At 42.6% G+C, this 24,783-nt stretch overlaps 1 protein-coding gene across 1 annotated transcript in view; it reads left to right on the forward strand.

The window, feature by feature from the left end:
* The window catches only part of RAP2A (RAP2A, member of RAS oncogene family), a 30,912-nt gene extending 22,320 nt beyond the window's left edge, over positions 1-8,592 (forward strand). Inside the window, exon 2 of the mRNA XM_030234819.2 lies at positions 4,557-8,592. Within this exon, the coding sequence (XP_030090679.2) occupies positions 4,557-4,794 (238 nt within the window). The 3' untranslated portion in view covers positions 4,795-8,592. The remainder of the gene's footprint in view (positions 1-4,556) is intronic.
* The last annotated feature ends 16,191 nt before the right edge of the window (positions 8,593-24,783 follow it).

A 24,783-nucleotide genomic window follows, 5' to 3' on the forward strand; every position in this document is an offset into this window, starting at 1 on the left:
GTGTGCCATGTGAGGTGAGATAAAATATAGAAATATTTATTGCAGTGTGACGTATACACCACTTTGTGGTCAGTGGTGTATAACTGGGCCACATAAAACATTTGATGTTTGTGTATTTATTGATTTCATGTGGCTGTGGTGTCCATCCTCAGGAAAACTGGGATTTTACAGTGGGCTATTGATCCTAGGTGTTCATTGAAGATGGGTAAGGAGGTGGGTTTTAGCACTGAATTTATCTAGAACTGGGAAATACATTCTGATTGTCTTTTATGGAGCAATGACTGTACCTTGCCAGTAGTGGAAACCCTAGATATGATGGCATTTGACTCTGTACTGGTGCCTTTCATAGGGCTATGAATGTCTGCAGTCCTGCTACCTCTTCAAGAGTCACCGCTGCTCAGTCTCTGTCATATTGGAGCTACAGATAACGAGATAATTTAAACAAGGTGAAGTGCCTTGTTCTTTAATCGTGTTCTGCAAACACGTGTAATTGGTCTTGCAAAAATTTGTTCCTGAAGAGGTCTTAAAAGTCAAGCCTTCCCCTGCTACATTTTTGAGAGTGTTTCTTACAGGCTCTGCTATATTTACCCCAGCATACATACTGTGCTGCTTTGATACTGACAAAAGTAGCAGCGGTTGTTATTTTCAGGTGGCCCTCATGCTTTTCATTAGGAATGATCAGTGCTGCTCAAAGCTTTTCAGCCATACTGAGAAAATTGGATTTTCCTGCTCCAGAAATGAGCAGAGCTGTGCCACTTTTCCATTGCCAAGGGAATGGGCAGGGGCAGGTGGGCTGCAGCAAAAGGCAAAACTTCTGCCCAGCTCCTGCTGTGGGCTGGGCTGCTCTCTCACAGATCCTGTGATAGAGCAGCAGCCTGGATTCAGGACTTCAGTATAGGTGGTGGGGTTTCATCCTCTTTTGCTCTGCTACAAGTATTTGTGAGTAAGTTAGGTCCTACTGGAAGGGAGGAAGGGTTTGTGAATGCCTGGTTTTAATTTTTGTGGTTGTATGGAAGGATTCTGCATTGCTGCTTGGACATTGAAATGTGGCTCTCTTTTTTTGTTTATTTGTTTTTTCCTTTGTGAAGAAACTATTTTTCTCTTGGGCCACTGAAATTCAACAGGGTGAAAAGTCTGTGAAGAAGAGATTATCTTCTTCCCTTCAAATTTCATTAGAATCATATAATTCCCCCACATCTGAGAAGCTGCCCTCCCCTTGGTGGGCCTGTGCTGCTGTACACCACCTGAGTGGTGGGTGTCCAACATCTGGCTGGTCAAAGCTCTGAGTATCATGTGGAGTCTCCAGATGCAGGAGATCAGAAGCTGTAGTAAGGAAAGTATTGAGCCAGGGATCTCCCCTGTTCTTTCCATCAGAAAAGAATTTGCCCAGGATACTAAGTGAGGCAGGAAATTCTGGCAGTGTTGAGAGGTAAAGGGTGCAGAGCTAGCATGAACTTCAGAGCTTGTAGAGTTTAATTCAGGCAAGAGCTGGATTTTCCACAAAGTGTTACCAGAACTCAAAACTGGGAAGTGCAAAGGTCCTTAGGGCTCTGAAAGAAGACATACAGTTCATCATCCTCTTGGTACTTGGGGAATAGGATACACAGAAGTCTGGTCTGACTCCCTCTACTCAGCTTGGGTCTGGCAGGACTGATACTGAGCTGGAGCCCTTAAGTCCGGCTCATACCAGAGCCAGTCTTCTGCTCAGTATCCATGGACTGCTTTTCCATTATTTGCTGTATTCTAGGTAGTAGACACTGACTCTTCTATGTAGAAAGATAAATTGTATTTATAATAGACAGGCAAAAGTATATAAAAAAATCTAAAATATGTGTCACACAGAATATGTATATATATAAAATGTATTTTTTCTGTAAAATTAACTACTCAAAATCTAGGTAGTACAGGGATGTATTCTGCAAGAGCAACTTTATTTTTGCTAAGGAGACATAATGAGAGCTTTGCAGAAACACTTTTTACATTTTTCAATCTTGTAAAGTTATTGGTTATTGGGTGAATCTGAATTATAGGGTGAATAAGGCTATTGACTGTAGGATCTCATTTTAGGTGGTGAAGGTGGGTAGTGAATTGGGTAAATGCAACAGGAAAAGCAATACAGAAAATTGCTTCTATCAGTTCCACCTAATAGTTCTTAGATGGTCCTGTGCAAATAAATTAAATTAGGCTTTTCACATCTTTTCTGTCAGCTCATCAGTTCTTTCTTTCTTCAGTACACAACATCAGGGTTTCCACTGCTCCATTTCCCAGGTGCTGAGTACTCATAGCATACAGACACTCAGATATTTAGTTGCCCAGCTTTTCTAGCGTTCCTAAACCTTTTAAGCACTTGAATTTTTCAGGGGAACTGACTATAAGTCTGCAACAGGTGTGTATGTGTTTCCTTATATGTTTCTCAGCAATTGAACTGATGTCACAAAACTCAAAGAGGTGATCATGTGTTTAAATTCTGGCTCATCTATTTTTTCACTGGGCATTTCTCAAGCATCTGCTTTGAATTTCTCAGTTTTACCAGAGGGCAAGCCAGTGGAGAATGATAGGAAGTTCAGGGCCTTCAGAAATCAAGAAATGCAATGAAGGGAGTACCTGATTCCATTTCCACTGAAGGATTTTTTTAATGCTGTATAGCAAATACAATAGGACACATGCATCTGAACAATAAAGATAAGACAGCAATTCAGTGTTTCTTTTTATCTGTTGAATTCCATCCATCTTATGTAATTAAAGACTATGCTATCTTGTGTTTAAATGCAGGAGAACAGATTTCAAGATGCTTGTGTGTATTTTGGTACTTTATTAATGGCAGCTTAGCTCTTGCACGAGTTCCAAAGATATCATTGTGCTAAACACTTATCCACGGAGTAAGGAATGGATTGTGTCTCTTCAGATGGTAAATGAAGGCAGGATAAATGGTAAAAGTGAGGGGAAATCTCTGCAATTATTGATGACAGCTCTGGACTATGGATTAAATGACATTCTCTTAGTAAGCAAAGAGGCATACTAAAGTTTAGAATTTCAGCTACATTATATGACATAGTTGGACAAATTTTTGATACTAGTCTGGTGGTGTAAGAGTCACTGATGTGATTTGAGACATTATTGGCCTTTTATCCTTTCGGACTCTGGGGGAGCCCACTGTCCCTGTGGCAGAGGCAGCAGGAGCACACAGGGTACCTGTTCCAGTGCAGAGTGGGGGCTGACAGGGAAACAGGCTGTTCCCCTCAGCCAGATGAGGCAGATGCAGCAGCACTGCTCTGCTGCCTTGCCTGGCAGGCAGGCAAGATGGGTGGGAGGGAGGAAGAAGGTGGCTTAAGGAGGGTGTCATCTTCAGCTGCTGCAGGTGTCAGCTGTGTCTTTTGTCCGTCCACAGTTCAGACTTACTCCAGTGATTTGACTCAAAGCAATACTACTAAGAAAATATGAAGGAGAAATTCAGGTTTAAGTTAAGAAGGTACCATCTTGCTTCTCTTAGGTCTGGTTTGAGTGCTGAAAAGTCGTGAGTGGTTTTGCTCTCAGTCCTAGTTGTGTTTGCGAGAAAACCTGTGTAAGAGTATTTTGGAAATAGGCCCAGTGTTTTCTTCTCCTCTTTTCTGTGGCAAATATGTAGATTTGAAACCTGATGGAACACTTAGTTTCATGTCTGAAGAAAGGTTTATGAATGTGAGGGTGGGAAAAAAAAAACCAGCAGGCATTTCAATTTTGTAAAAGAAAATTGGCGAGGATCCTTTCACAAGGAGGTGCAAAGTAAAGAATTCCTTCATAGCAACATGATCTGTTGTGCTATCCAAGTTGATTATGAAGCAGAACTGTGATAGTATTGCTTGGAACTTAATTGTGATTTTTTTTTGTCTCTTCGACTTGTTTAACTGGCATAATGATGTGAATGCTGCGAGGGAGAGATACACATTCTGTATTATCTAATACATATTTTTATGGAACAGTACTTGTGTGTGTATGTCGTACTTGAAGTGAACTACTTTGCCTGAAATTTGGAATTAATTTCCTGGCCCTTTGGTTGTGTCTCATTTGTTGCTATTCAGAGAGTTCTGTGTATATTGACCAAAGGTAAATGTACTGTTGAAAGGGAGAGTGTTTGCATCGTTATCCCAAGCAGGAACTACAGAATACCTCTTTAGGGAGAAGGAGGGTGTAGTGTTCAAGGGAGGGTTTGATTGATGTCCATCCTTTTCTTACACATGGAGATTGCAAACAGAGAAAATAGTATTATATTCCTCTTTTTTGTAGTGTGAAAGTATTCCTGGCATGCTTCCTGGAGGGAAGGAAAATTCAGAGGAGGAAGATTTTTGTAGAACTCTGAAAGCTCTGAGGGGAACAAGATGTGCAACAAATTGCTAGAATGTGAAATACACAGTTTTCCAAATGTAAAATTTTAAAATAATTCAAATGTCTCTTTCCTGTTGGGCCTGTACTCTTTGCAAATAGATTTTTTTTTCTTCTTTTTTTTAATTTTTTACTTGGAGAATGTTGCCATTTTTAAAATTTTAATTATTGTTGTTGTTTTTGTTTTTAAACTGTAGGTATGAGAAGGTGCCAGTAATTCTGGTTGGTAATAAAGTGGACCTGGAAAGTGAGAGAGAAGTATCATTGAGTGAAGGCAGAGCCTTAGCTGAAGAATGGGGCTGCCCCTTTATGGAGACCTCTGCTAAGAGTAAAACAATGGTGGATGAGCTCTTTGCGGAAATTGTTAGACAAATGAACTATGCAGCACAGCCAGACAAAGATGATCCATGCTGTTCTGCATGTAATATACAATAGCATTAAAAATGACCTAACCTGGACTTAATTTGCAGAAATTTTGTAAGGTGGTAAAACTGTCTACTTCACTTCCTGGTTTGTGGGTCACTTGAAATACATCTGTAGTGAAGTAGCAACATTAACTCAGAGCTGAGCATTGAAAGTCAATCACTGACTCTGAATATAATTGGGTTAAATGACCACATCTCACCCGTTTTTTCCCTTTGAGCACCTGCAATTTTATGGCACAGTCAGTTGATCTACAGGGTCGTTCCAGTCGAACGTACGCGTGTTGTCACGTCTGACAGCAACAACAGCAGCTATTTCCGAAGAGGACGGAATCCTTTTGGAAACAGAGACGAAAGCAGCGGGGAGGATGTCTCTGAAGAGCTTTCACGACAAGGATGAGCGTGAAAAGGAGAGCCAAGTCTTTTGGTGTCTGATTACCGCGCTTCAGAATGGACACTAGCACATGTGGCTGAGTTTGTTCAGTCAGTTATGTTGGTTTCACAAGAACTTCTGACAGTGTTGGAGGAAAAGGCTACCAGAGACCCATATAGTTTGGATTCTTTTCAAAATCAATGCTATTATTTCTACACTTTATCCCACATCTTGAAATAGAAAACATTGTATCAGTGTGTGAAATGAGAGGCAAGATCTGGAAACAAGTGACGGGTGAAGAAACAGTCTGGCATTGGAATGTTTTAAATCTTTCATTTTGCTGCTCAAAAATGGAGGATCGCTTCAGGTTTTGGTCTACAAAAAGCCAAACAAAACCCTCTGTTTACAAAGCAGGAAGCATCTTTATTTTCACTTTACTGAACCAGGAGGAAGCAACTGTGATGAAAAAAAAAATTGCTGAGCCTTACTAACAAGGAACACTTTAATAGATTAACTAGTACCATCTTGTAAGGAAAATTAAGCCATGTTTCATCCATATGTTCCCTTCTGCAGAAACCTCGTGGGACAGTACGAACATCCTGCATTTTTAAGTTTGTTAAAGACAACAGTTTTTCTTGCCTTTAAGGGCTACATTCTCTGGTGTGATCCCAAACTAACATTCGAAAATCCAGTTTGCTATTTGATAGCTTTAATGTGGAAAACTTAAATTGAATAACCATGTGAAATCATTTGGTTCAGAGGTGAAATAGTTAAGGTTGTAATTCCTTAGGTGAGTGTGGAAATGGCTCTTTAAATGCCTGACACACTATTCAAAGGTTGCCCCAATTATTGGAGTGTTTAATGGTGGGAGCAAATATTTTATTTGGAAAGGATGCTCGAGCTCTGACTTGCTAGTTTCATAGCAGTGAAGTATTTATCATTTGCATGACTAATGGCACAGAAATACCTATTTCAAAGTCTTACAATCAAAGTATAGAAAAGTTTTCAATCGCAATGTTTAGATTTTAAATGCTGGAGAGATTGTCTTGAGCTGGATCTTTTATAGGTAAAATTGGCCATAAAAATACAGTCACTGAGCCTGTGGTCTAAATAACACCATGCGTTTATTAGTTTTTAAATCTTGTGCAGTAACAGTGTAGTTCCTTGTGTTTAAATGAGTGAAAATAGGGGTGCTGGGCTGTGTGTGTGTGTGTGTTGAGTGTGTATGTGTGTGTGTATATGGCCCTTAGAAATGCTGTAATTGGAGTTAGGTTCGAGAGTTTTGCCTCCATCTGCAGAACTTCCTAAAAGCGCTCTCATCTGCCACAAAGGACACTGGAGTAGAAAACACTTTGCAGATTTCCATACATAAATATCCTTAACATTTGAATTATAGTTCACTGGATGATAACTAAAGAAAACCATGTTCGAGGAAGAGAACTGGCCCAACTCTGCCCTTAATCTTTCAAGACCTTTCCACAACCAGTGTGACAAAGGGCATTAGATGTCACAGAGCATTAAGCCTTACTAGAACGTAAATGTAGCCCATTTCCCATCTACTTTGCAGAGCTTTTGTTACTGTACTTTGTTCTCTTAGGGAGATAGGCACACCGTTTATTTCTGGCATCTGAATGCCCATTTTGGGTGCTCTGAATCGCCCTCCTAGAGGCACCTACCTCTTTCCATTGACTGTATAGCAAACTTAGGCTTTTAACTTTAGTCCTCCAAGTCACAGAACTCACATGCCTAAACTAGATGGTATGAATGTTCTCTTACCACCCCCTGCCTGCCCATTGTGTCAGCTGCCATGCTTAAACAAGATGTGAGATGTTGGATTAATGATATTTCAGGGTTTCAGATCTAGATTGGGAAACGGTTAATCAAGCAGCACAATCCATCCACAGAACAGCTTCTCAGTGTGAGATGCACTGCCTAAGCACTCGAAAAAGAAAAACCACAAAAAACCAAACCAAAGCCAAATTTCAAACTGAGTTGGAAGTGCGTGTTATGCGAGGTTATTTACAGAGATGTTAAAAATCTTACCTGACAGATTGTTCATCAACCAAGAAAATGGCACAAAGTAGAGTATGAACAGCCTAATGTGAAGTTCATGATATAAAGCAGATGGGCTTTAAATATAAAAATTGCACAGTAAATTTGTAACAGAAATATTAAAGAAAATATCTCCCAGGTTTTTTTCTTCATTACGCTCTTGCATTTTCAAAAGCATAGGCCATACGTAAGCTACCATGCAACTTGGCTGGGGGAGCAAAGTGTAAGTGTTGTTTTTTATTGTATAGTTCTGAGGAAGTAGTTATGCACTATTTGTATTTCCACTAATGTGAAGATAGTGGAGCTTGAATCAATGACAGTTGCACTCAACAGATTTTTCAAGTTATAGGGGTAGCAGAAAGGGAGGTAGGTGAGCCACACAGCGGCTGCATGGCCACCCTGCAGGAATCACTGGTCTTGGGTCACTGTTTCATTTCTACCCTGATAGGATTACCAATTATAGTATTTGAAAGTTTCTTATAACATGCCTTAAAATATTATGATTTGTTCCAAAGACCCACTTTTCCTTTGGCTGTTCTTGTAGTGCTTTGTACTTTCCTACAAGACAGCATTTTTCCAGTTTTGTTTGGTTTTTTTAAAAAAAAAAAGTTGCAACTTTTATTCTTTTGAGCTATGATAGAGCAACTGTTTCCTCTTTCCCTTAAAAATACACACAAAAATTATTCAAAACAAACAAACCAGAATCAGATCAAGAGTATATAACTTGCATTGGATTTTGTTTCTGTTTTTTCTGTTGTGCCCATCCCCCTGCCCACCCCTTCAGAGCATCAAGAAAAGAAATTTGGTGACATTTTCTATTCTGATTCTAGCCTCTCCCTAACCCCAGTGCTACAGTTGCCATTACTTTTCTGTGGGAAAACTACTGGTATTTGCTTTCCTGTATAGAATGTTACCTAAAGATGTCAGCCATTTGGTTGGGGGGTTTTGTGCATGTTTGTTTTTAATTTTTTTTATTTTTTTTTTTTTTTACCAGTGTGCCATCAAAGCACTGGTTAGGCTTTAATTGTGAAACTCCGCAACAAAAGCAAATGTTTGACAACTGCAGGAGGCTTTTATCTGCATTGTTGTGCATCTGTTAATTCTTGATCAGGGTTTGAAGAAAGACTGAAGTGGGTTCTGGAGTCAGACTTAACGCTGTTGATTTGGAGTTTCCTAGGGGTGAATTAATGTATTTCACAGTTAATTGTTGAGCTCTAATACAACTGGCAACTTAAAATGGGGCAACAGTTTGTTTTGTAACAATGTCAGTTGTTTAAACCTTGATGTTTCAAATAAAACAAGAATTGTACATAGAACTCAATGCAAACTCAGCAGTTGTATTTGGAGTTAAATTATTTTAACAAATAAATTTATTTAATGAAATCTTCCTTGCATTTTCTCTGTTGTCCATTTTGATTTGATTAAAACTTTATCCAGAGCTGATGAGGGTGCCCAGTAATTGGAAACAACATTGTCATCTATATTCAGTTCAGGGAAGTATTTCCTGCCAAAATGCTCTTCTGGTACAAATTAAGTAGTAATAAGTAAAACTCAAATATAATTTATGAAGGGTGGATGGATGTTGTGATCTAAGTTATGAGCTTGATAAAGAACAATAGCAATGGAGGGGGGGGCTCACTTTTTTTAGTGGGATACACACTAACAAGAATGAGTAATATTCAGTATTTTATAAGATACTGCTCTTGCTATGGCAAGAGAATAGTGCTTATTGTAACTATATAATAAAATGTTCCATATATAAAAAATGATCATATATAGAATGACCACATAAAAACTTGTTCAATATATGATATAGTTAATATATTATATAGTTCTGCAGAACTACTTTTATTGCACTGAGACTGCAAAGGGTTAAAGAAGGATTGTTTGTTATATCAGCTGTTCGATTGATGAGTGTTTTGAAGGCTTTCATCACCACACAAAAGGAGTTACTGTTAAAAGAACTTCAAATACAATTAGTGTTGCAGAGATTTATAAATGAACAGTTGAGCTAATGCTAACAGGATTATTCTAGCTAATTGGCACTGATCAGCAGTTACATTTTAGTCATGCCAGTGTCACTAAAATACCCTATTTTCAGTAATGATGGGTGCTTGGTAGTCTCGTTTTCATGTCATGCATGCCTTAAGGAGCAAGAAGCCTGAGGCTAGCACATCTTAAATGCTTTTAGTTCTATGGATCATATAGAAGGCTGACACATGCTGCTAATTGCATGGTTTTGATTTGCACATTCATTCTGTAAATCAGTTCCAAGGGAACTTTTGCTGATGGGTTCTTCCACTCCCATTATCTTAGTAATATCCTTTTGTTTTGTCCAAGAAGATACCTATAGAGAGACAGCACAAATTCATTGGGCTGTTCTGAACAGTTAAAAAAATGTGTGACATGCTCTTTTCAAATAACTGAACAGATAGAAAACTTTGAACTTTTCACTCCTAGCAAATGCTTTGTCTGTCTCTCTGCACCCTTCTCCTTTTTTTTTTTTTCCCTTTCTAGCTACTGCAGGAAGTTTTTACTCTCAAAAGTATTTTGGTTGGATATAATATCTTGTTATCAGTCTTCCACAGGTATCAATCTAACTGAATCACCAACCTTTGGTCAATATTTTTGTTGCTTGACCAGGGAATCACTGGACTCCCTCTCCTATCCCAAGTTACCTCAAGTAGTATTCTGTCCTTGCTGTTTACCTTGTGCTTTATTCTCCATCAAATGGCATCTATTTTTCTGAGTGCAGGAAGAATTATTTTGAAGTTGCTGGAAACTGTGCTTGTTGCTCTGTCTGGCCCATAGCAGTGTAGTCATCTCTTCCCTTGGCAGGCACCATCTTGGTCATTCTCATTTAAGAAAGAAATTTCCAACTTCCAATGACTGTTTGAATACACAAGTGTCCTGCTCAGTTGTCTTAAACTTAATTCCCGTTTTGCCATGAAACCTGCAGAAAGAACTTTTTTCCTTGGTTTTTTTGTTTGTGTTTTTTTTTTTGCTAATTGCAGTCAGACATTTAGAACTGCAGGTTTCTTTTCGTCATAGGGAGGTCAGTAAATACATGTGGATTTTTACTTCAGTTGTTTAGGGTTTCAGTTGTCTGATGGCTAACACTTTTTCTTCTCACCTTGGAAGTAGAAAGTACTGAGTTAAGAGTCATAGGCTCATAGAATGATTCAGATAGAAAGGGATGTTTAAAGTTCATCTAGCTCCAATCCCTGTGCCGTGGGCAGGGATGCCTTCCACTAGACCAGATTGCTCAAAGCCTGGCCTTGAACACTTCCAGAGATAGGGCATCCTGTGCAGCCTGTTCCAGTGCCTCACCACTTTCACAGTGAAAAAATTCCTTCCTTACAATCTAAACATGCCCTCTTTCAGTTTGAAGCCATTCCCCCTTGTCCTGTCACTACAGGCTCTTGTCAAAGGTCCCTCTCCAGATCTCTTGCAAGCCCCTTTTAGGTGCTGGAAGACTGCCAGAAGGCTCCCTGGAGCCTTCTCTTCTCCAGGCTGTGGGTTGCATTTACAGGCTGGATTGCAAGTGGGTGGAAGAAAACGCCGTGTTGATGTGAGCCAGGCACTGTGTGATACTGGAACTGCTAACAGCACATCTTCATTCCACTCTGCTGGAACTGTTTTTCTGTGTACTTTCAAGCACATGCTTTGTGGTCTGAGTGGAATATGAAATAATCTGTGGGGCCCTGAGAATTTATTTCAAGTTCTTCATGGTGCAGTGACCACGTATGTAGACAACCAGACAGCCATGTAGGAGTCTCACTGAAGAATGGAACAGTGAGCTGCCAGAAGTGGAGAATGGAGGTAGATCTAGGTTAAAGAGGTAAGTTTATAAACCTGAAAGACTGCTGAAAGAAAAATATGTAGCTAGACTGAGTGTTATGTTGAATGGTAGAAATACGAGTATTAAGATTAAGGATGTTCTTGCACAAAAGTTCTTATTAGGTAGATCAGAGAACTGGATCTTCTACAGGACATTTCACTGAAATAAGTATAAAGCTGCTTCTTGAGATGTTGTATGGAAAGATTCTCAATTTTTCTTGCTTTACAATCCTTGTACAGTTTTATAACTAAAAGACATTAACTTCAAACATCATCCCCAAGTACCTGAGACATGGCACCTTAGCTTTCTAGTTGTACAGCACAGCTTAGGAAAACAAAACATGCTTTCATCCTACAGCCAAGAATATACTCTAGATCACAGCTCTTTTGGTTATTACATAGACTTCTTTTTGCTATTCACCCTTTGTTCTTGAAGATGGAATAATCAAACTGAATAGAGGTTGCCTGGCACTTTCCGATATGACACAAGGTGACTTTTTGGTGTTGTTGTGTTTTGCTGCTTTCCAAACTAATTAGTTGAGCTCCAGTTTTTTTCAAGATGATCTCTCTGTCCCACATTTGGGGGTGGTTGTTTGTTCTCTATTTTTAATGGTTCAGCTGTTTCTAAGGATAAAACAATGGAAGATGCACCATTCTGCATGTGCTAAATTCTTGAAAATATTCTGTCAAAACCTGGCACCATTCTAGTTTGAACCACTGGGAATGGGCCCAAAACACCACAATATTGGTACATGGGTCTAAACATGGCCAAATTATAAGCCTCTGAAAAAATGGTTTGCCTAATATAAGGAGGGATAAATGTCTGCATCCAGACTCTTCCACTGGATTGGATGTGCTTTTTGCTCTTTGTATTTCATATATAGTAACTGCTGGGTGCAAGGCACAGTCCTTGTCTATACACACTGGCTTAGAGCTGAGAAATAGAGTGGGAAAGAGTAGGATGAGACTTCAGCAGGGAGGATTTCCAACTGTAGATCTTAATGTTTCTTGTTTAAGGAATAGAAATCAGCTTTGCTAGCAGTGAAGTCATCTAGGAGCAGATTCAGAGGCAGACTTCATTAACACCAGTAGTGGAGGAGTGGTCTGAATACAGGAACCTCATAACCTGCCTGTAGCGTGTCACCAACACAGAGACACAAAAAAAACTTTCCAAAAGTGCTTGTGTGGCTTTGCCTAGAAGTCCTTGCCTAAGTAAGGCAACAATAAGTTAACCTTTATAATATTTGCTGTTTGGAATTTTAAATACAGGAACACAGATAATTGATTAAAGCAAAGAAGATAAGAATCCACACACCAAAATAAATGATACATAAGTGTCCTAGTGATAGAGAGTAAATGGATGAGGACAATCTGTGAATGTTATAATGCTATGTGAATTAAGGTGCTTCTCAAATTCTCCATGAAGCCTCAAGACTTGTAAGAGATGCTGCCCAAACTGGGCTGGACTCCTTCTAGTCTTTTGTATTTCTCTAACTGGTTTTTAGGTAAAGTTTATTTTTTCCTGTGGGGTTCTACTGAAAAAAAATTGGGGGGGAAGACAACACCTAAACACAATATTGATGTAACATTTATCTTTGTGTTTTAAGATGGAGGGAGAGCACCAAAGACTCTTCTGGTTCTGCCTAATTTTTCAGAAAAAAATACACTGTGAAGATTCAAGGATTCATGAGAGTTGGCACCTCTTTATTAGGGGAACTCAATCAACCTTTCTTGATGAAGGTGCTATTTGTGGTTATTTCTAGGAACGTGCTTATTCAAGCAGTCAGAGATCATGAAGAGTGGGTGGGCACTTACAGCGTGTTGTCTACTTGTTCCCCTTTTCAAGCAGGGAATGCTGTGCTTGACATGCATGTTAGTTTACTGAGATAATTCCTAATCTCTGCATTTAAGTTAACCCATCAGGTGGATATCCTTCATCCAGCAAGACAACATCCACCTGAAAATAAGCACTCTGTAACATCTGTGGGGAGGGGACTCTCATCTCTGCATCAGATCTAAAGCAAAATGCTCATTTTCCTTGGCATTTTTCATGGCTAGAGGAAATCTGAAGAGCAATAAACATTGCTTTCTTCCCATTAGGTGAGGTATCCCCAGTTTCAGAGCTCTTTCATTCGTCCAGAAGCATACACTGGAAAAAACTTTTTATTTGTCACTATGAACAGTGACAGGGAAGATACACTGCTCATAAAGGCCCTTCACTCCTGGGAAGTCACCTCTGCCATTGGGTGAATGTCATGTTCTCATGTTCATAATTTTTCTATGTGGAAAACAATTTGCTTCATGTAAGAGAAGAGAGATTCTTCTTCCTTTATTCCCTTTTTTTTTTTGTCTGTTTTGTGTTTGTTTTTTTTTTTTTTTTAATCTTGTATAGGTTTTGCACAAAGCAACCACTGTGTGCCCTTGAATCAATAGTTCATGGCAGAAGCTGAGTCTCCCCTGCTCGCCGGAGACATTCTGACTCAGAAATGTACACAGCCCTGAAGCTATAAACCTAGTTTGCTTGTTTATAAGTGCTAGAGTTTTCTGATAAATTATGAAAACCACACTTTCAAAAAGTTCACAATGCTGCTCCTTGTTCAACTTTTTTCATTTGTTCCAGGTTTTGTCAAAAGTTTAAAACACACCAATGAACAAAAAACATGAAACAGTAAAAACCAAGCAAACAAGATAAAAAACAGTACAAACAAAATTCAGGTTTCCTTGCTATCTTGCTATCTCTAACAAAAAAAAAGTTTCAGCTGCTATTTGTCACCTTTATGTGTCCAGAAACCCATAAATGCAAATTAAAAGGAGGGAAAAGGAAAGACTTGGGATGGGGAAGAACTCTTACAGCTTACTGAGCTTAGATGGTAATATCAAAATAATCCATGAAGTTCGCTGATCAAGTATAAAAAGGAGATGGTGGCAGCAGGTGGTCACTTGGCACTCAATGGCAGCAGTGCTAAGAAATGTTCTAGAAAAAAGAGAGTTCCCTGTTCTCTACCCATACAAGTGTCCTTGTGAGGAAGCAGTCTCTGCCACACCGTGTGGGCACTGGGTGATGAGCAGCCTGCTCCTGCACTGGTGCAGGGAGTGCTGAGAAAGCTGGATTAGCATTGCAGCAGCTGCTACAGTCACCTTCTTTAGCTAAGCTTCCCTGCAGACCACAGCTGGGAGTCAGTGCGTTTGGAGACATTCAGCTTCTTTAACTGATCATGTAGTTGCTCCTGAACCTGCATTTTCCTTGAAAAACCACCTTCAGGTGCTGTCCATCACAGAGGAAGGGTAGGGGGGCCATCTTTCTCTTCCATGGGTTAGTCAGGAACTGCAGGACCAGATCATGCTGAGCAGTTGTTCTGCCTTGAGGAGCCACCACAGAGGATGCTTCCAGTTAAGCTGGGCTAATCAGGCCAGCAGGATTTCAGAGGCTGCTGCTCTGCCACCCTGTGAGAGGGGTATGGCCTGTGCTTCCCCCTGACCAGCTGTGTGTCAGTATGGCCCCAGCTACCTCTGCTACTGGAGTTCTGGATCAAAAGTCTTAACCAGTTTTCTGCCACATCACCCAACAGGGACAGTAATTGACTGACCCAAAGATCATTTGGTAGCTCTTTCTGCTCTGTGTGAGAAATAATCTTTGAGATCAGCCCTCTTAGACTAATTAAGCAGAGATCCCCTCTAATCCCCTTAGAGCAGGCCTCCCATTGCCTTGGCTTTGTGTGGACAGACTCCAGGAAAGCTCTGGCTGCTGCCTGCTTGCTGAGGCAAACACGGCTGTCTGAGACAAGCACTCTGCCAAAGGTGTATGGAGGGGGGGCAATTCAGCATCCTGGCTGTCAGCATGTTTGGATGCATAAATTCCTCTCAACGCCCCAGGTGCTTGTGTGGGCTTCCAGCACTGTGGAATGCCCACTGTGCTGCACTGTGGGTGCATTGCTACCCCAGCTCCTCCAGGATATGCTTCCTGCACATCTCCCAACAGCATTCTTAACAAAACCCATGTGCTGCTGCAGACACACCAGGCACAGGGTGGCTGGCCCTGGTCCTTGGTGTGCTTGCCCTGCCTCTGAGCCAGAGCTGAAGTGCTCAGGGCTGCAAACATTATGTCACAGCCCCAGGGGACCCCACCCTGAGGGACTCACCAAGTGGGATGCAGAACTCAGTTCTCTGCTCAGAGGTTTTCAGGGTGTGCAGAGAGGATCTGGCCACCTGCATGTCATTGAAGGTGAGGGAGGTGATGGGAGTCCTTGTGTCAGGGCATGTGGGACGTCTTCCCTTTCACTACCCACACACCTGAGGTTTTTCAAAGGATGGGGTATTTCTTACCTGTCCATTTACTTTCCAATTCTCAGTAAGCACAAGCTACTGTCACTGGCAAAACACTCAATAATGGCTCTTCATACTAATACTGACCAAAGCAACAACCTGAGAGCACAGGAGTTTTTCCTGTAGTTAGCTAAATAGTCATGGAAACTGGAAAATTGGAGGCTCCTACAGAAAAGCTAAACTAAAATCAAATTAAACTTGGCAAGGCTTCTCATATAGGGATTAGAGTACAATAGCATTTGAAATGTTCTGCCAGAACTAGTCCAACAATGATGGTAAAGCTGATTTTTGAAGGCCTATCTTATAAGTCAGTAAAAACAAAAATACCCTGGAATGTCTGTTGAATGCTTTGGAGGAGGTGGCCATTGAAATTGAATTAAAGCAAAGTTTCTAGCTAGGACTTGTTTTTCCAACTTTTGTTTTCTGCACAACTATTTAAAAATACTTTGGAAAAGATGAGCAGTCGCATTTTCCTCGGCTGAGTGACTCAAGGATGAGTTAGATTCAGGAACCTAGAGTCAGGGGATCTCAAATGACCTGGCCTTCCCAGCTTTTTCCTATTGAAGCAAGGAGACACCTTTGCCCATGTGTGCCATGTAAAAGCCTGGGAATAAGGAATCCTTTCCTCTGCTGATACTTAACAGACCCTTTACTAGTAATTTATTCAAATGTGCACATAAGCTTTATCAGCAGTCTTTTGTTTTAATGGTCTAACAATCTCTTGCAGTGGAATAACAGATTTTTTGCCTTCTCTTTGTGGAGTTTATTGTCTATATTTATATCATGCTCTCAGGCAATGAGTTTTAAGCTCTTGAGTGAAATGTGTGCATTATATCCTCATTTCATTTCATGCTGGTGGAAAGCTGTAGAAACAGATATTTATCCAAAGGAGCGTTCCATGGCTCAACAGCTACTCCCTTCCTTGAGAGTTATTCTGCTAGTAAAAATAACTGACAAAAAAAAAAATTAAACCCTGAAACTAAATAAACTTGAAAGATCATTGGTTTTGAAACCACCCTGCTTCTAAGGGCATCAGCATATACTGAATGTAAAGCAACAAGGGAGGAAATGAAGTTGGCACTATTTCTGTTTGTTAAAAAAACTTGGAGCTTCAATCTTTCTTCTTCCTGTGTTTAAAAATCCTGATGCAGAAAGAAGTGGCTCTGTAGATCTTGATGTACTTATAAAAGTAGTCTGGGTAAACATAAACTCTACTCTAGTCCTTTCAGTGCCAGAGAGTATGTGGCCAAAGAGACAAAAAGCATTTCAAGCGCTCAAATGGGGAATCTCCTGGAAAGGGACAGCCTGAATAGAGCCGGCCTTTGTGATCTCGGGGAAACATGAGGTCAGGCTCAGTAAATTGGCAGGAATTATTTAAAAGAGCTGTTACAAATGTAGAGGGGCACATTTTTGTGCATTAGCATGTTTCTGCTCACAATTTAAATGGTCAGAGGGAATAAAAGATGCTTTTTGGGGGTTCTCTGTGCATTCTGGATGGAAAAGAGGTAAGCGAGGATGGAACTACTCTCTTTGGAACTACTCTCTTGCACACATCTTGGTTGTAGATACTGAATTATTTTCCTGATCTTTAAGTTGTAGGGAAGAAGAAAAAACCAGAGCAATGCTTTATGAACCTGATGTCCCAGACTGCCTGTGTAGAAGCTCACCAGTCTGTTTGGCAGTGGGTGGTGAATAATGAGCCTTCTGGGGACTCTCCAGCCCCTACCGAGGGAGGCAGGTCTTCCCACAGTTGGTATTTAGCACTCCAGCTTATGAGTGCATGGGATACCCTGAATGGACTGAGGAAAGAGTGATTCCACAGACAGACTCCTGTTGTCATGCAAATCCCAGGAGAACTCAGAAAGAAGTTTGTACTAATAGTGAGTGCTTTTACTGAGAGAGAAATTTGCAGGGGGAGAGGGAGCAATATTAAAACAGCCACAGGAGACAAGTCAGTACGTGAAAGTGCCCCACATAAACAATGCCAATCCAATGACATCCATAAAAAAAAGAAAGCTAAGTAGCCATTCTTTTCTAAAGAGGAAAGCAGAAGTGATAGCAGAAATGCCCGTTCTCACTATCAAAATTGCCTGTGTCGGAGAGCCACTCTGAAGGGCCCTTGTGAGGTGATTGGAACTGGCAGTCTCTGCTGGCATGTACCTACTGGGATATGTTTTTCTTAGAGCTGTTAAAAACAATTTTTAAACCCTCTCCATATTTTCAGGCCGAGGCCAGCTGATATCCCCCAGTAAATTAATTTGCCTAAAATGGCCTCCACGGGAGGAAAACAAAAGGAAATTCAATCTTGGTTCTGACTCACACACCTTAGAGTTGGGCAAGGAGGAGGAATGCAGACACCAAAGTGTCTTTCCACATGAACCTGTCCGAGAGTTCAGCTCTGGTGAGTCAGGGCTGGCACTGATGCCTCAGGTTTTAGCTTTTATATTTTTCAGATTCTCTGCTGCTTTAGTGTGTGGGTCTGGGCTTCGTATGAGGGGACAGTAAGCTCTCTTCACAGAGCAGGCAGACAAAACAATTCCTTCTCCAGCTGGGGACCAAGGACAAATGATCCAAATTTCAGACCCAAGAGCATAAACAACAGTGGCCTGAAGAGAGAAAAACAAGAAGGATGGGGCTTCATGGGCTAAAGCTGTAACTGGACAATTAACTCCATTATGCTAAAGGACCAGAACTTATAGAAGTGTGAGGCTCCATGACCAGTCATCCATTTGGTGACTATTTTAGGTTCACCTGGGGTGTAGCCCTGGCTGGGCTCTTGTGCTGCCCAAGGTGGATCTGTTGAGGTCTCCTAATAAATACCTATTTATTCTTCTTCCTAGTCTCTGTTCCAGGTCAGCCTTCACAAGGCATGAGCGTGAGGTGGCTGACACTGCTGAGGAAGGGTTTGGCCCTGGCCTGAGTGCACGAGATGGAGAGACAAAGCAAAGGAAACACCCAAGGAACTGCAAGGTCCCAGCTGGGGGTTTGGGGCAGCACCACAGCAGAGCCAGAGCCCCTGTGGAGGCTGCTGGCCACCTCTGCTGCCAACAGATCCATCATGGACCAGAGCCCTGGGCTCAGTTCTCCTCCCCAGGACTGGCTGTTTGCTGAGCTGCAGCCACAGGCTCTTGTCCCTGCTAATGGAAAAACACTGACAAGGAGTCCCCTGCCCTGCCCTGCACACCAGCTGGGTTCCTTGTGGAACACACTCTGGAACACTTCCTCGGGGCGAGAGCCTCGGCTGCCAAGGGTACTTTTGTTTGTAACCTCCCAAATGAGGGCTGTGGTCAGGGAGCTCTTGTACCTGCATCACAAGCTGCACATTCATTTCACAAAGCGTGCCTGTGTGCCCTTGCCCTCTTCATCCTCATCACTGAAGAGAGATCTTTGCTCTTTGAGGGAGAAAACAGCTACAAGCTCCTCTGGGGCCACATGCAAAACCTACACTTGCTGCCTGTCATGCAGACAATAATTACTAGAAACTGCAAAGCATGGCCCCCCACCTGACTTGCCTCAAACACAGTCAGTGAGGGCAGCCTTACATGGGTGACAGTAGCTGGGCTTTTTACTCCACTGTGCTCTTTTTCTCCTCATATTTTTGGGCTGAAAGCAGTGTTAGTCAAAGCCCTCTGTCACTATCCCTTTAGCAGACAGGTGGTAAGTTTTAGTGACAACATGCTCTCCTTTCTCCACCCAGTAACTTTTGAATAAGCTCTTCCAGCCCAGGAGATGGGTGTTTAATATTTGCTGTGAGCATTGCCGGTGCTAATCGAGATTCTCAGCGCCGAGGCCGTGCTGATGGGATGCAAGGTCACGGGGTGTATCTATTCCCTGATTGAGTGTGGCTTTTGGAAGAAACTTCCTATTGCCAGTGCTTGACATGAATTTGAAATTCCCTTCCAGTGCCTGTTCTGCAGGCATTTGAAATTCGCTGTTTTTCAAACTCTCCTGCAAAGGTTGGTTTGTGAGTAGCAAATGTGATTAAAGCCTTTGCAGGCTGTCCTCCTCTCTGAGAGCCTCTTCTATGGCCATGGGAAGAGGTTATTGAGCCTCTGCCTCCTGGAGCTACCCTGGACATTCTTGAACTCAGATCAAGTGATTGCCACATCTTCAAGGCTGGCTGTGGAGTGTTTGCGCAGCCACAATCATAGGAAATAGTACTGCCAGAGCCAGAAGGGGAGTACACTCAAGTGCTCCCATGAAATTTCACCCTACTCACACCACAGGAACCCTCTAAGTTTATCTTCCCACAACTCCCTTCGCTTCTCAGAGCCAGGTGCTGTGTCCTGTCAGGGTCCTCTTCAGTCTGAACCATTCTTGACTTGGTCAGCAAAACCCACCTGGCAGAAGAGCTGGCTGGCACTTGTCAAACCTGTCATTCCTACTCACTTAGTAAAGGCCCTGAAATGGCAAGAGTGGGCAAAAGATGCTTCTGAATATTAACTGAAACAGGCAGGAGACAAAGGAGAAAGGAGAAAGTATTCCTTTTATTGCAACAAGGCGAGAGGAATTGGGTATGCTTTCCTTCCAAACTGGCAGCAATGATTAATAGAGCTGTTAATGACCTGGAACAGCAGTGCTGGTGCAGAACTGGCCAGTAGCAAAATATACAGCTACTTTCATAAACACCAGGGAAGTCTGGGAGGTTATGGTCCTAACTGGAAAAACTAGGTGCATAGCACAGCAGTGGGTGGGAATCGTTTTCCCTTGTGGAAAGGGATGATTTGAAAGTTTTCATTACATACAGACCATATGTCCTAGAGTAACTGCAGTCACCTTGATCCAGGCATCATTGCACTTCATTGTGTTCAATAACCTGGACTCAAAATAGACACCAAATCTGAAAACTGACAAAAATGTGGAGCTTCTTTATAAAATTATTGTACTCCCACTTGAAAGATTGTAGGGCGTTATTAGCCTGCCATTTCACATCAAACGTCAGCAGCAGCAAAGTGAGCCAGAGACAAGAATGAAAAGGATTAGCGATACTCAGAACTTCTGCAGTCAGCAGTGGGAAAAAGAGAACTGCTCAAGACAGAGATGAGTCTAATATGATGAGACTGAGAGGTGAAGATGTGACACCTGGTGAGCAGCGCAGCGCATGCAGATCCAGCAGAGTCCGTGCACCAGTTGTCTCACACAACTTGCAAAAGGGAAAACATCTGAAGACTGCACAAATACAGGGCAGTGGAGTTTATTGCATGAGATAACCACAGCCAAGGAATTGATAGTGCTGAATCTGATACAACACTTAAATACACAGCGATGGGAGGGAATAAAAGCACAGCAGCAGCCTTAATGCTCCAGAGCTCCCCAAACCAATGTCCTGAATTTTCAGTAGCCACTGCTGGACACAGGGGAAAAGACAAAGTTCCCCAAATGTTCTGCCTTGGGAGGGACGGTCCAGTAGAGTCAGTGAAATGTCCTTTATATGTTCGTGCCAGGAGTAGCATCTGCTCTTTCTGGTGACCTCCTCACTCAGCAGCACTGACAGTGCAGGTATGGTACAAACGTGATGAACACAACCTGAAGGAGAGCAAAGGCCTTTCCAGGAGCACCATCCATGCTGGATCTGGATCCTTTTAGAAAAAGCAAAAGGCAGTAAAGCTGAAAACTCTGGCTCCTTCTGGAAACACTGTTGATACTTTGCATTTAATCCTGCAATTATTAATATCTGAAATACTCTGGCAGCTGGTGGGTATCTGGCAACATGCATGTCTGAGTCAGATCTCCATGGAGCACCTGCTACAAGCTAGCTCCAACACCAAAGCACTCTCCCATGTTGGAAACCTCCATGGAAGAGCCAGCCAGAGGACAGAGTGTAGGTCTGCTGGCTAAGAGAGAAGTTTCTTGCAAGCAGGTTGGCACAGTGCTGGCTGTGTGTGCTGTGCCTGTCCTCACACAGCCCTCACAGCCCAGCAGCACCCTCAGCAATGCCCAGGTGGGGATCCACAGGCTGTGGCAGCTGAGACAGAGGGTAGAGGTTTGCTGGGGCCCTGACACAAATGCCTCAGTCACATGGAAGTCCTGAATGATGGTGCATTGTGGAGTGCCTAGGACTCTTATGCTGAGATCCAGCAGCTTCCTCGCTGTCTGAGTGTCTCTCCTCCCATGTTTCCCTGGCTTCAGTGTCAGAGAATGGGGCAGCAAAGCACACACAAATGCAAAAAGAGGCACAGAAAAATAATGTCAGACCCTTAAATTACAGAGATCTTCAGAGTCTGAGGATCTGTGGGTCTGGCTTGTTCAACAAAAGGCATATTTTACACTATGAGAAAGCACCTTCATAACCACCAGCTTTATAACATTAACTTCATAAGGACAGAAGGGAGTGGGAATGGGATGGTCAGCATCATGAAAATCAGGATTTTTTGGAGTGCATACCCTGCATCTTGTCCTATTAAAGATGATGGGATATTGGTGACCATCTCCTCTGTGCAGCAACAAGTCTTAGAGCAATAAAAATTATAACAACATATTCTTTAAACTCATCTAGAAGTATTCAAGTATTTGCACATATGAAGCTTCAAATCTCCCTGCCAGCCAATTTTGTAAGCTGATCTCTCACAATAACAACAAAATACATCTAATTTTGAAATGCAGCTTCTTGGTTAAGAGATGCTATATGGGGCTGGGACTTATCTTAATACAGGCCATATGCAAAGACAACGCTGACCTTGCGTGCCAAAAGAGGCTCATTTGAGCCTTGCATTACATTTGCCTTTGCTTACAGGCAAATAAAGATAATTTCTCTGGATTGTTACTATTTGCTTTACCAGCTGTCTCTCAAAGCACTGGAGCAGATAATCTGAATGGCCTGGCAGCCACTCTGCTGCAAAATCATTGCTACCCAGTTGGCAGCGATTAACAGCGAGCAAAGATCAGCCCTGCTGGATGAAGGTGAGCTGACCATCTCAAGCATCCCCCAGCATCCCCCTGTCTGTGGCTGCACAAGGGAGAAGGGCCTTCTGCTGGGAATGAAAACTGATGTAAGGAGCAGGTGTCTCTTCAGGGAAAGGGGTTTGGCAGCACCCGGCCTGTTCCCAGTGGTCCCACCAGTGCCAAATGGTGGGCAAATGCAGGCAGGTGCAGCCCTCTGCAGGCTGGGGGGCTCTGTGGTGAATTCCTGATACGACTTATTTAGGCACTACCAGCCAAAGCAGTGCTGCAGGAGGACCCTGGCTAGGATGGCAGCTGATGCCAGCTGTCTGCTCAGGGCAAGAACACCCCAGAGAAACCCTTCAGCCCAAATGGTGACCCAGAGGCTGATGCTGTCTCAGTTTTCCCTGTGTGGCTGAGTCCTTCAGGGTGTTGTGCTGGCAAAGGATGAGCCAAGGAAGGCACCCTGACCCAGCTTCAGCACAGCCCTGAGAGAACTGTGAATGTGCTGCCTGTGAGCTGTGCTTCCCCTGCAGCACTCGGTGGCATTTGGAGCTCTGGGGAGAGGACTGGACATACCCAGCACCATATGGCCTCATAGCACACAGAACTGGTGGGGCCTTCTTGAAGCAGCAGCACTTTTTTAACTTGAGTTCCCACCATGTTCCACTCAAGGCTGTATGAGCTGCATTAAAAATAGCACCATGTACAGAGCCAGGGAGAGCAGCAGGGTTAGCCACACACACTGCTTGTGCCGCTGTGAGAACAGGACTGTCATGTTCAATGCACTAGTAGAAAAGGTGGGTCTGGCACAACCACCCAGACCTCCTCCCCTTGGACCTATTCTGTCTCCTTCCATTCCCATCCCCAAAATATTTTAAAAAGATGCTAAGTACATTTTCAAGAAGAGACAATTATTACTGAAAGAAAAAAAGCACACTATTGCTTCTGCTGTTCAGGCATAACAGGGTGACCCAACTACTATTCCAGAAACTGGAGTAGCTAAAGCAAAACCTAATTATTTCCCTCTAACTCTATCTCCAGCTTCATGTCTTAGAGTTAGCATAGGCAAAATGAGCTGTTTGTCAGGAGAGGACTTTGCACCACTGGAAAAATATACCTGGCAGTCTCCCCAAAATCCTCATAATTTTTAATACAGCTTTCATGTTTGTTTTCACTTTCCCCTTTGTTAAACATTTTAGGCAACTCAAATGAAGCCCTTGCCATCAAACCAGCCTTTTAGCAGTAATGACATAAATTACATTGTTCTCCTGAGCTTGCAGCACCCAGCTATTAAGTCTAACCATGGGAGTTTGGCAAATCTTTTCATGCACGAGGCAGCTGTTTCCTTTCTCCCCTGCTTCCACCCTCCACCCCCTTTTTTTGCCTTGCATGAGCACAATGTGCACTCTGAGGGACGCACTGTACCCAAAGCCCTTCGCCTCTGGTGCTCTGCACAGAGCCACAGGGCTCCCTGAAATGCCCCCAAAATACTCCCTGCCCACAGGGGATGCAGACCTGCTCTTGGTCTCAACCTGTCACTATTCTCCAGGAGCAATCTCAGGTGCCCAGAGTGGTTTCATGGTACAGAGCTGGCAGAAGCACCACAACTTAGAAAGTCACCTGCACCACCCAGGGGCAAATCGTGGCTCCTGCTGTTGGAACACTCAGTGCAGCATGACTTGGAGATTTATCATACAGGGCTTGGAATGAGCTTCCAAGAGTCTCTGCTCAGTTCAACACTCCTGGCAGTTTCTTTGTTTACTTTGGTGTTCTTCTGGAAGCATTTTGACTTGTGTTTTCTCTGTGTAGTTATCTGCCTAGACTGGGCTACCATGGAAAAACCATCACCTTGCAGCAGATGTAACTGTGCATATCCTGCTTCAAGGGGAACTTTTTTAAATCTTCAAATTGCCCTGCCATCAATGGACATTTTCATGCTGTGCAGAGTTATTCAATATAACTCCAAAAGATGGTTAATTTGCAATCAGTGCTGCTTAACAAACACATCCAATGGTAACACGCCAATCATGTACTGCCCCTTGGGATAGTTTTCTCTCATGGGAATGCATGACACGTGTCCCTGGTTGGCACCCAGTTTATCAGGATGAGCTGGCTGCTGCATGGGCCACTCCTGGTTATCCTTGTCCCCATGTGGTCTCAGGACAACCTGCCAGTTGGATCAGTGTGCCTGGGGACACTGACCTGGTCCTCGTTGCCATCCTTTCCCAGTTCTGCCACTACATCACTGCCAGGTGGTCAAGAAATGGATGGGAAGCCCTGTGCTCCCAGACAGCATCTCCCAGAGAGCATCAGCTGCACACTCACTGAAGGAATTGAGGAGCCCTGTGATTGGTTTGGGCTTCTCTGCAAGGAAAAAATGAAACTCAAACCCAAATCTATTTTTCTTCAAGCTCTGGCATGAGCAGAGAGGCTTTTCTCCTGATGAACTTTCTTTTTCTGTGCAACAGCAAGCAAAGTAAAAAGAACAGCCCTTAAATGGGGTTTGTTAGTAGACAAACAAGGTTAAACAGG

Source organism: Serinus canaria, chromosome 1, assembly GCF_022539315.1.
Source record: "Serinus canaria isolate serCan28SL12 chromosome 1, serCan2020, whole genome shotgun sequence".
Taxonomy (NCBI): Eukaryota; Metazoa; Chordata; class Aves; order Passeriformes; family Fringillidae; genus Serinus; species Serinus canaria.